Source organism: Falco naumanni, chromosome 4, assembly GCF_017639655.2.
Source record: "Falco naumanni isolate bFalNau1 chromosome 4, bFalNau1.pat, whole genome shotgun sequence".
Lineage (NCBI taxonomy): Eukaryota > Metazoa > Chordata > Aves > Falconiformes > Falconidae > Falco > Falco naumanni.
In genome coordinates this window covers 20,297,504-20,310,426 of record NC_054057.1, presented here as the reverse complement: position 1 = coordinate 20,310,426, position 12,923 = coordinate 20,297,504, and the positions used below count along the sequence as shown (strand labels likewise).

At 43.1% G+C, this 12,923-nt stretch overlaps 1 protein-coding gene across 1 annotated transcript; it reads right to left on the bottom strand.

Moving 5' to 3' along the window:
* Positions 1–4,021: 4,021 nt before the first annotated feature.
* RP9 (RP9 pre-mRNA splicing factor) lies at positions 4,022–10,988 on the bottom strand. Its single transcript, XM_040591963.1, has 6 exons — positions 10,684–10,988; positions 9,429–9,459; positions 8,505–8,634; positions 8,101–8,192; positions 6,574–6,635; positions 4,022–5,418 (listed from the first exon to the last, which is right to left on the bottom strand). The coding sequence occupies exons 1-6, from the start codon at positions 10,884–10,886 to the stop codon at positions 5,190–5,192; spliced, it is 747 nt and encodes a 248-aa protein (XP_040447897.1). The 5' UTR covers positions 10,887–10,988; the 3' UTR covers positions 4,022–5,189.
* Between the last annotated feature and the right edge of the window lie 1,935 nt (positions 10,989–12,923).

The following is a 12,923-nucleotide window of genomic DNA, read 5'->3' as shown; positions in this document are numbered from 1 at the left end:
CAGCTTTGGGATTGAGTTCTGCTTGACAGACTTAACTGTTTGTCTTTTGCAGCTTGTCTGATAAAGGGATGTTCATGACCTCATGGTTAGGTGGCACTCTCATCTTTGAGAATGGCTAGTATTTCACAGGGACTCCCAAGATTGTGCTAGCTGTTCTTTTACAGGTTTTGCATAGTCAGTGTGCTTTCTACCCAGATGTAAGAAGCAGTTCAGGGCCTGGTGATGCTAGCTCCCAGGATGTGAGGGAGTAGCAGTAGGAGTGTTTAGTCAGCTCTTTGAAAACAAATGCTATTTTAAACTAATTGCTTGTAGCTACCCATGCTATGTATCCACACCAATGCTTAAAGTAGGATGTATGAATGTTCTAGTGCTCTAGATATACTTCTTGGATAATGTTCTATGTGGCACACTCTACTCCGACAGTACTACTAAATCTTCTACTTGGCTTTTTCTTCACTCAGCAGCATGGATGTTTTATGGACTACATCTTAAGTCAACTAGTTCACAACTGTATTTAATATTCCAGTGGGTAAAATTGTCATGCTTCAGAAAGGCTGTGAAGTACAAACAGCATATTAACAGACTGTGAAGTAAAGTCCAGGTCCTCCTCCTTCAGCCAGGTAACTAGCTACAGCGAGATCTGAGATCTCATTTTACAGGTCTGCGTATGTGTCAGCTTTTGTTACCACTGAAGCTAGATTGCCCAGTGACTTCCTGCAGTGCTGGCAGGGTTGTGGAGCTGTAACTGTAGCACTACTGCATTGGCTTTGAAGTTTTCACCTGCTTCCTGCAGCATCTACTGCAGGGCAGCTGAAGAATCTATTTGCTGCCTGGCATACCACCAACAAACCTTAGAGGCCTCTGACACTGCCATAGCCAGACCTGTGTTTGGACAGACTTAAGTCTTGTGACTCAGAATTTCTAAATCATTATTTGTAGCAAACTTAAACCTCTGTCGCAGTGTGGGTGTGGTGTAATCACTGAAGTGGAGCCAGTGGGTTATGTTGGCTTGCCAGGATTTAATTCTGTATTCCGATTTTCAATTTGGTAGCACCTGAATGACACAAAGCTTTCCCTTTTACAGTGTCCTGTCTTCTGCCTTATGTTGGAACAGATTAATTACAGGTCTTCCTATTAACATCAAACAGTGGAAGACAGGAGCCAATGGCAAAAAAAAAAAAACACAACAAAACCAAAAACAAACAAAAAAACCAGACAAGAAAAAAACCCTACTCATTGCATGCTAACTGCAGGCATACCAAGGAAAAACAAATTCACTGTTTAAAAAGGAGTCCTTGGATTCCTCTGACTTGCTGCCAGCAGCCATCTCAGTCAACAAGACTATAATGCCCAAGCAATTTCAGGGACAAAGAAATAAGACAGATGTCAGGATTTTTGTTAAAATAAACTTTCTAACAAGAATGGGTCAGACTATTAATATAATTGGATCTGGGAGCTGAAGGCCTGTGAAGCTGTATTCTCTATGAAGTCTGTTACTGCATTTCACACTTACTTAGATTCATGGGACTATACAATTATGCTATTACTACCACTCAGGCTTCAACAGAGCTTTCAAACAAATATATGTATCTACAATGAAGGCAAGGATTACTAAGGGAAAAAGAATTGGTTGTCTGAACAAAAACATTAACTAGTCCAATGGTTAAGATTTTAAAAAAGGCTAATCAGTTGTTCCAGACTGTAGCTTTCTATCCTGCTTTCTGGATATACTTCTACATAGAATAATTTTCTGTTAATATCAATGGGTGTTGGTATTTATCTCTAGTGTCTCTATTTCTAAAAGACCTGGAGTCTCTTGAATGCCAGCTTTGGCATTGTTTAAAATGCTGAACAATGACATGAATAGTGCTTTTCAGCAAGAAAGCACTGGCTGCTAGTCAGCAGTACTAGAAATCTTGCTCTATTGAAAATGTTAGCTTTAATTTTGAAACTGGTTCTACTTACACGAGTTTCAGTAAAGGCCTGCTAAAATCTTTATGTATGAGATATGATACAGATTTATAGAACTGGGAATGATATGGGGAAAACAAATAGGAATCAGTTGTTCACTACCTTCCAGTACAAGAACTACAGTGTATGAAATGAAATAGGGAGCAGCGTGAAGGCAAATTATGTTTCTTCACACATTATTAATTACACTGCAGAGTTTCTTGCTTAAGGAAATTGAAAAGTTCACAGGTGGTGACTGGATGTAAAAGAAAAATACCCGAGGCTGCTAAATACTAAACCAAGACTGTTACTATTCAACCCCAGCCAGCAACTAAGTACTGTGCAGTTCCTTGCTCACTCCCCCCACCCAGCAGGATGGGGAAGAGAATCTGGAAACAAGGTAAAACTCACAGGTTGAGGTAAGAACAATTTAATGGTAGAATAAAACAACTATTGTAATGAAAAGGAGAGAGACTAATAAAACCAAAGAGGAAAAACACCCAGGTGATGCACCATTGCTCACTACCTGCTGACTGATGCCCTGCCAGTCTCCAAGGCATGACTGCAAGACCCCAGCCAACTCCCCCAGGTCTATGTACTCAGCACGATATTCCATGGTACAGAATACCCGTTGGGTCACTGTCCTGGCTGTGTTCCCTCCTGGCTTCTTGTGCCTCTCCAGCCTTCTTGCTGGCAGGGCCTGAGAAACTGAAAAGTCCTTGACTTAGTATGAATGTTACCTAGCAACAACTGAAAACATCAGTATATTATCAACATTGTTCTTATACTAAATCAAAAACACAGCACTGTACCAGCTACTGAAGAGAAAATTAACTCTATCCCAGCTGAAACCAGGACAACAACCTGATTCAAAGTACCTGCACTACAAGCAGCAGAGGCTGACACAGCATTTCAGTGGAATGAGAGAAGTAATGCCACTAGTTTGCACTGCTCTGCTGCGTAGGCATCTGCTATTGACCATGAGTGAAAAAAAGACACTGGTGTTGAACAGACCTTTAGTCTGGCACAGAACAGTGATTTGGTGTCTCAAAACAAACAATTAAGTTGCATTTGATGTAAGTTAGAAATGGGCTTTTATGGTATTTTTCTTGATTGTTCAAATAGTAAACCCTGGTAGGCAACATGGGAAGAACCCATTAACAAGGACTGGGATGACAGACTAAGGAAAAACTGAACATGTTTATATTAAACTAAACTTCAGAAGAATCTTAAAAGCTGAAGTAACTGAAAAGATCTTTAGGTTACCTCTGCTCTGGACAAACCTGAATAAGAATTATCTTGGCATGCATCAGGTGAATAATAGCTGTGGCTTCCAGCATCTGTCTAACAATCACCAATCACCACCACACACGGATTTTCCAAGCACCAAATGCGGCAATACAGAGAACCAGTCCATTATAACACTCCTCATGCTACTTCAGCTGTCAAATCTTCTTCTGGTGAAAGAGCCAGGAGCTTTGAATTTGTTGCTGCTGATGATGATACAGGTAACTATCAGGAGTCACCAGTAAATCCTATCACAGGGAGATCTGCTAAATAATACTGGAGGATAAAACACAAGCCCACATTCAAGCTCTGAATAAGACAAAGAATCTTTTTGTAAGTAGGCCTTGGCTACTTTGGTTTTCCCCAGAACATATTGTGAATGGGTGGCAAGGAACAGGGGTTTATTTTTACTAAATGACTCTTAGACACGTAGGAGGGAGGAAACACATTTTAATGTGTGCTTTTCCCTGTCCTCTTTCTCAAAGCTCTCAGGAGAAAAAAAGTAAGTCTTAAATGCATTTTAGTGTATGGTTCCTTGATTTCACTGTTAATGTTCACTCTACTAATGTCAAAAGTTTTATCATGCTGGGTTGGGTTTTTTTTTCAATTTAAGCATAAGCACAGAGACTATAAGTTCTACATAAGTCCTTCCTAGTCTTTTCAAAGCAAATCTATTTTTCCTTCTCCATTTGCAGAGTACCAATGTATATCATCTAGGTCCTCAAATCACAGCTTTATACCACTGTACCTTGAGGTTTAAAAAGAGATGCTTACTCCAACACAGTTTAGAGCTATCTCAATCTTTCTAGTGGCATCTGCAAGATTGTTTAAAAGACAAGTGTGGTCAGTCCGCAAGGTCAATTACATACACAAAACTTTCACTTCTTCCTGCTTACAAGAGCTACTGTTCTGTGGCTTACATGCATATAGTTGAAAACTATTTTGAACACCTTTGTATTTATTTAATATTCTTGTGGGATGATCCATAAAATACTACTACATAAAAAAACCCTCTAGTAAACATAAAAAAGTTGGAATTTATTTCCCCAAGCCTTTTTAAAAGGAAAAAAACCCCTCAAATGTATCAAAACAACTGATACTGAAGTGTATGTAGAAATTAATCTTCTTCACTTCTAACACAAAAAAAACCTTTTAAAATAACTAAACCCACTACCTCTTTAATGATGTTAGATGTTTAACTTCACTATATACTTGGCTTCCACTTCTATGGTTTGGAGAATGCTTTGGGTGTTGCAGAACTGTGCATAGTAATGGTGGTGATGTTGAGATTTTGCTACACAAAAAACCCAAGTCTTGCTGACACTGCAATTTTGTCTTAAAAGTAAATCCCCTTGATTAACTTTTTCCCCCTTCAGCAGTGCTCTTTTATTTCCCTAGCTGCCAGTGCTAGGATAAGTACACTGAACTTCAGCACATATGCAGCATGCAGCAAAAAAAAACCAACCACAGTACAACCTGCTTATTATAAGCACTGTGAGCGAACTCTCAGTGCCCCACATGGTGCAAACCGCAGTCCCATTACAATGAGGCTTTGTATATAATAAAATAACTTCATGGAGAAAAGACACTTCATTAGACAGTCTGCTAGTTCTGCAGATTTGTTGGCAATGCCTTGGTGTTGCTCTTTTCTGCTGCTAATTCATGTGTGGCAATGCAGAGATGCAATCCGACCAAGACAGATGACCCTTAGCACACGCAGGTTCTACAGTACAAAGATATGGTTGATTGAGTATTGTTTAACGCAGCTCTCTTCTTTCTGGTTGCAGCACTGCAGAGGGGCAGAAGAGGACAGCCAGTGTAGGATGCTGTACGTTTCCATCTGTATGCTCTGAGTTTAATAAAGCCCTTCCTGGTGGTTTCTTCCTCATTCTTTGGATCTTCCCTTGCAGTTCACAAGTGGAGGTCAATCAGCATGCAGCAGCTGACTGCCATCAGTCAGATTCCGACTTCTCGTTAGATTTAGATGATTTACGCTTTCTCTTTTTCTTCTTCTTCTTTTCTTTTTTTTTCTTTTCCTTCTTTCTCTTTTTTTTCTTGTGTTTATCTTTACATTCTGAGGAAGAGGAGCTGCTGCCATCTTCATCATCCTCATCACTGTCATCACTGTTATCATCATCATCTGAGGTAGAGTCCTCCAGGAGCTGCTTCAGTTGCTGTATCCTGATTTTAAAAAACACGATTAAGAAACCTTCCTAGCTCTCCTCTACCTGCAATTACTTATTCTAGCTTTCATCTGTTTCCTTTCTAGCTTGAGAAACAGAAGCTGCATGCAAAGGGCAGAGGAACACTCCCTCTTTTGCGGAATTGCACTCCTGTTACAGTTTTCACAGACTGATAAAAGTGACCTCTTTTGAGACAAATATATTCTGTTTTCAGGGAATTTCCATCCCACGGGATATCAAAGGCAGAATAGCTTATTGGCCAATACTTATGTCTGCCAAAATAATGAGGCAACAGCTACCACCAGACCACCGTAAGTTGTTCTATGGTTATCCATACACGTGCATATCGGGATTATGATATTACGGCATTCATTACCGTGCTGATACAGGGATGGTATCAGTGAAGCTGACAGAGGAGACTCTACACGAGATGCAGAGGCATTTTTGACAGGCACTCTCCCTTTGAACTTTCATAGATTACTGGCAAATAGGGACAAACTATTTGCTTATTTTATTGTCATCTTCAATATCCTTTCCAAGGATTTGTTGTTTTTTTTAATTAAAAAAAAAAAAAGGCAACACACCTGCAGCATCAGTACTCTCTATGGACTACTTACAGTTTGTTCAGTTATCTCACTGATGCAGTTCTTTCTAGAACGCATTAAAAACTGCTGCCTTATATAACAAGTAACAACCTCACATGAGGAACAACACCAAGTACCTAGAACTAGATTTCTAAATCTACCCTTTCATGTCTACTGAAGGCATTCTGATGTACCAAATTTTAGAAAACATCTCAGTGAAGTCAGTGAAAGAAAAAAAACCCCACCAAACCAAACCCCACTGATTTTTTAGGCTTAAAACAAAACTAAACCCAAGTACCTGAATATTATGGCATAAATGAATACAACTCTTGTTTAAACTTTGTTTGGGGAAAAAAATATAGAAGCTAATAGAATTAAAGAGGTAGGAAGTACTACTGAAGTGATTTGACAAAGTAGAAATGCATTACTCTCCGAGAAAATAAACTACCATTAAAAAAATATTCTGAGACAAGGGTAAGCTTATATCAAAATTTCACCTATATATTAGTATCATGTCATCAAAATCAAAACCAAATTGACAATGCAGTTTACTACAGAGACACACTTACCTCATTTCTTTTTCATGACGTTTATTGTCCCTTATTATATCATACATTGGATCTTCATGTGCCTTTAAAGTGGAAAACAGAAAATGCGGTGTTGGTAAATAAGACTATTTAACACTGACTGTTTTATTTCCTAAAAAAATAAATCAAAACAATGCAATGCAAGAGGCTTTTATCAAAAGATGAAATACGCTTAGCAAGCTCTTAATGCACAAATATACTCTCAAGATTTAACATCATTAATCTGAACTGTTTTTTTTACTTCAGGAAAAGCTTATCCAGTTACATCACCAGTGGAGGGGACTCTCCTTAGGTATACTACCTTTCTTCCTCTCCAACTGCAGTTAACCAAGAGAACCCCATACATATACTATAGGAATAGCTAGATACAGACGGAATATTGGAAGTTCAAAATAATGGGCCCTCATAGCATATTTTAAAATTTTGGATACAAACACACAGGGATACAGGAGCAAGGCACAGGAGACAAACAGATAATGAAGTTGGACTTGTCCTAGCATTTTACGGGCTACCATTACTTGTTCTTAAATTGGTTATTTTTAAATTAAACAGGCATTGCAACAAAATGGAGTTGTGAAAGGAGACAGAAAATTAACTTGTCCAGACATTTATGGTGAGTTCACGCCACCCAAGAATGCAGCAAGAAAACAGGGCAATCATTTCTGTTGGAATATTAAGCAAGTAAGTTCAATAGAGAGGAGATATCAGATGCTGACCAGAGGTGGGAATTAAAATGTCAGCAGCAAATGAAAGATGTCAGGAAGGTGTCATGAAGGGCCTTGGACATACAGCAAGAGTTTGATGCAACAGAGAAGAAGCCTGAGGAAAAATGAAGAATAGAGGCAATGTGGTCAAGGGAGAGGGCTAAAAATACTCTTTGCAGTAGCATACAACCAGTATGAATCCAGAATCTAGACAGAATGACACCAGATTACATTTTTCAAGAATAGAAATGAGGACATAAGACACAATATGATGATAGCTTGAAATACAGGTTAGCAACGCAGAGCAACAGGAAAAGTTAGAGAAATCATGCAGAAAGAATCTGCAGAACCAAGATGTAACCTCATGTAGCAAGAGATCAGACTTATAGACAATGACTGGATTACAGACCTAGACAACAGGCTTCATGATGTGGTTGTTCAGTGAAAGCGGAAGGCTTGAAGCAGCTGTAATGTGGGCAGCTCAAGCTTGACTAAACATTTTTTGTTACGTTGACATTTTAATCACAAAAACTGAATATAATGCTTGAAACAGGCTCTTGAAGATTTCCAATTTAAATGTAAAAATTACTAATTTTCCTCTTGAAGAGTAGATTTTCTGCAAAGTAGTCAAACATCCAACCACATCTGTAGCTTTTTCTTTATTAGGAGATTTTCGGCATCTATATTATACTAGAGACAGAGGAAAAATCCTTAATAAAGCATCATCTAACAGTCTTCACTTGCAAGACTATGCATCACCAGTATTAAAAAATACAAGCAATAATACTACAGTATTTGTACTCACTACTCTAAATTGTTCCAATTTCTGATTGCCTTTAATAAAGAATGGGCATTCTTTATCTCCTGTTCTGTGTCCGTAACGTTTACACCTCCAACCTTTAAAAAAAGAAGCAGCATTGAATTGCACCTCTCAGCCAGATCAGAAGGAAAAAAAAACCCAAAAAAGTATTTATGCAAAGTATTTTCAATTTGTTGAAACAGAGAGAGAGATACAAGCATAATGTTAATAAAAGTAACGTCATGAAATTCAAAGCTATCACAGCCTTCAAGATGCTGGCTGCCTTTATATCAAATTGATGTCAATCTACCTGGACCTTGTCATCTGTCCACCAGACATGCTGCCCTCCCCCAGAGAAAACGGATGGCTATATGAAGGTCCAATGACATCTGGAATATTTTCAGTCTTACACTGCATGACTTTGACTTCTTTCCCCAAAGGCATCCAAAGCCCTTTTGTTGGGGCATGTGCCAGGAATTCTCGTGCACTTTCATTGCCTGGTACATCAGGTATGCAGTCTTCTGGTTTTGTTTCATTTTCCTGTGGAAAAAGATAAGGACAGTAAAGATAACGTATTTTTTTTTAACTCTGTAAAAATTAATACTCCAAGTGTGCAGGCCTTTGCTTAATATGGAACCTATTTTCCCTGTAACAATTATTTTTCTTGTAACGCATAAAGTATCTAAAATACCTGACCCTTTTAACAGCACTAAGTAATTTTCTTTTTCCCCTTATTCCCTTGAACTTGCTAGTCTGAGCTTTATTGCCTTACTAATTCCATTCCTTCCCATTTATTTTAATCATTTATTTATTTAAATAATATAAATGAACACTGAACAGATAAGCGGAGACTTCTTTTTCCTCTTCCTGCTAACAAGACATAACAGTTAAAAACAGCTTTTACAACACAGAGCAGTATTTTTTTAGGTTAAAAGCACTAGATTAAGGTTTAGGTATATTAATTTTGCCAAATTTTAGATCATTTTGAAAGTACTTTTACACAAATGTTTGAGCACAACCAGTGGGGAAGAATTCTGGAAAATGTCATTCAAACTGAAAACCTGCTTTACCATGACTCCTCTCTCTCTCTGCATGCACACATAGGTGGTGAAAGAACTGGTCTCATCCTGTCTGATTCTGAGCATTTCACTCTGAATTCACCGAGTCAAAGAGGTCAGCAGGTAACTGAGAAGATAGAGAGTTTTTCCCCAGCACCACCTACTCCTCTCTGTAATTTATATATATAGGTAGCATGGACACTTAAAATCACCGCAAAGACAGGCTGTGTGAAAATCCCTTGTAGTGCTAAAATTTACTGCAGCATATTTACTAACCTTGATCAGCCCTGGGGGAGGTTTCTCATAGCTGAAAAGCAATAGAAATATTGTTACTCTGCAGCTTAACATAGACAAAAAAATTAAGAAAATGCAGTATTTCAATGGTATAGACCTAAAACCTTCACCTCAACTTCCTCTTGTATTTTACTCTACCACTAATCATCAAGAACTATAACAGAAAGCAGATACCTGGATGCAAGCAGAGGCAACACAGTGTCGCATCACCCCACACCTCTTACAAGCACCCTTCAGATTCACATTCTTGTGGGAGAAAACTACCTTCATCGCACTGCTTTACAGGGACGTGTGGCACAGCCAATTCAGCTTCAGCCACCACGAACGCACAAACAGCACCCTCCCCAAGTCCCACTGGTGCCAGTCTCTTTACTCCAGTGCTGCTGAACCATACTCGGCTGGAAACGCGAAGTCAGCCCATTCCTTAAGCCTTAGCTTTGCCCGCCACACCTAATATACCACAATTTCACCTTCTTCAGTGGCTTCAGCCTGAAGACTGAACCTTACTGACCGAAGCACCACCTTTCCTGCAGCATTTCTCAATTAGCAGAGGTGGCCTTTATGAAAACCCAAGCAAGCCGGTGCTGCACAGCGGCGAGGCCGTGCCTGTGCTCCATGCAGTCACACACCCACCGCCATGGAGCCACCTGTGCAGCTGGAAGGCCCATTTCATAGCGAACTGATCTTTACTTCTGCTCGGAAAGGGCAAAAATCATGTTCTAGTAAAATTTCGGATCTTTTTATCCCGTTAAACCCCTTCCAACGAAATAGCCTAAAGCTTTTACAGCACCGCGGGCTGCTGCTGGAGTCGCTGGGCCGCTCGCACACCTTTTTAACAATTTTTTTTTAATCTACTGTAGTGGAAACCGGCTGAACAACTTCTGTGTCTACGCCGCAACTTCCGAACTTCCAGGCACCTGCAGGAGCCCCATTTTCCCCCCAGTAAACGGCGACAAGGCGGCCGGGCCAGCGGCGCTGCGGCCCGGGGCGGGGGCGCGGCTGGGGACACGCCATGGCGGGGGCACCGCCGGCTGCTTCGCCACCGTGACCGAGCCGCAGCGGCCGCCGCCGGCGGGGAACGAGCCCCTGCCCCCCGCGGGGCCGGGGAATGAAAGCCACGGCTCCTCCGGGCGGCACTGGAAGCCAAACGCGGCGGGGTGGGCTCTGCGCCCGGCGGCGGCCAGGCGGGTCCCGGGCCTGCGCGCCCCCGAGCCGCCTCCCCCCCTCCGCCCCTTACAAGGACTCCAGGTGCTGGAGCTTCTGCAGCTGCTGCGCCTCCAGCTTCTTCCGCTTCCTCTCATGCCGGCCCTGGGTCCTGCCGCCGCTCGCCGCCGGCTCCGGGTGGCTCCTGGGCCGCGCCTGGCTGCCCCTCGCCGCCTCCTCCCCCGCCTCCCCCGCGGCCGCCTCCTCCTCCTGCCCCCTCGGCGCCCCGTGGGACATCGGCGCGGCGGCCAGACCCGCGGGGCCCGGCGAGGCGCGGCGACGCCCCCTCCCCACCCTCACACGCTGCGCATTTCGCTTTCACTTCCCCTCCCCGGCCAAGCGCGGACTTCCTGCGGCGCCGGCGGCGGCCACGGCCGGCAGCGCCCCCTCCGCCCGCCCCGCGCTCCTTCCCGCCCGCCCGGGCAAGCGCCCCCTCCGCCCGCCCCGGGCGGCCGCGGGGGGAGCCCGTCCCGCTGCTGCCTCCGGGGCGCGGCCCCGCCAAGCCGCCTGCCGCCCGACCCCGGCCGCGTTATTAAAAATGAACTGTGGAGCGTTGCGCCTTCAAAATTGAAAAAAAAACCCACCCCCTCCTCGGCGCCACAGCCTCTCACACAGCGAGGCTGAGGCCGGGGGGCCTGTCCCTCACCGAGGCCTTGGGGCACCTGAGGGAGGGCTGGGGCTGGGGGGGGGGGCGGCGCCCGCCATGGTGGTCACAGGCCAGGGCTGCCAGAGGCCGAAACAGGTCCGGATGGTGGGGGGAGCAGGCCAGGGCCGTGTCTGGTGGCATCCAGAGCGCACGGAGTTGGGTTTGGGGTTTACTTCTTTCTGGACACGTTGGTGCTGTGGGAGGTGGGTGTTGGTCATGGGGCAGGGTCTGGCCACAGGCCCGGAGAAGGTGCCGCTGCCAGAGCTGCCTGGCGAGCGGGGCAGCTCCCCCCACCTCAGCGTGTGTGTGAGCAGCCCTCAGCCCGCTCGGCCCCAGGTTTTGCAGCTCCTGCCCCGGCTGCCTTCTTCCTGCTGCAGGACAGGGAATGGAGGCAGGTCAGCGTTGGGAAGGCAAAGCTGAAATTGCTGCTTTAGCCTCACGCTGAAGTTCCAAGGGCAGGTGAGATTTCAGGGCTTTGCTTAAGAGCTGAGCAAAAGGTGAAAAACATATCTTAGAAGAACAGGAATTGACTGGGATTTTAACTGTGATCATCATGGTGCTCCAAAAGTGCACACCAGAGGCAAATGATGCCGTTGCCTGGTAGCTGCTGTTACAGCACCGTGTGGTTCTCAAGTACAGCAAGACAAAACCAGTCGTAGTAACCCTATCTTTAACAAGGGCAATAGGAACCCTACAGCCTTTTTAACAATGTAATACTATTAAACAAGCACTACTTTAATATTAATTTTAGCTTCTACTTGGTAAAACCTTACTTATTTGGGACGAATGATCACGTGTCTTGTTTCTCACTTGCATTCAGCTAAGTGGCTGCCATTGCAACTTCAGATCCCGGGAAACTATTTTTGTCTGGTTAATTCTGTCACAATCTTTTGCAAGTGTTTGGTACTTATTCTGTAGTTTAAACAATCTAGCTTTTGCATGTCATGCCACTAACATATAGCATTGATGAAGATTTCTATTTCATGCACCAGATTTTGTAGCTTTACTGGCACTGGAAAGAATGCAGCAGCCGTTCTACTGCAAAACAACACGCAGCAGCAAAGCAACATAACCTTGCAGCTATACTTCTCAGAAAGCCTCAACTTCTGCTCTTCATAAAATAATTCCAACATATCCATCTGGCTGAGATATCATGAGATGGCATGTAAGTTGTGAGCAAACCTTTTTCATTCATCCCATGGGTCAGTAGTCAGCTTGTGTGTTTTGCTTAGCAGTGCGCCTGCCTTTCAGCAGTTTTGTTAGTAGCCTTTCTTTGGGCCTAATCTAGGAAGAAGAGGCTGAGTTACTGCCTTCTCTTGAAACACAGATCATAGCAGTTGACCTGAGGTGCTAAACTCAATGTAGATCTGTTGTCTAAAGGTTTAGAGGCACAATCAGTTTATTTGCTAATCTGAGTTAAATATCTGTGTGTCTACGTATAGTATGAGGCAAATGCAAGGCGATGTGATTTAAGGTAATCCACTGTGGAGCAGGTTAAGCAGATGACTTTGCTGGAGGCAAAGAGATGTGCTGCTTTGGCACTGCTAGCATGCAGTAACACATCAAATCGCAATCGGCCCCTTATATGGTCATGTATCTTCAAACAACAAGTGAGGCAGGAGAAATAT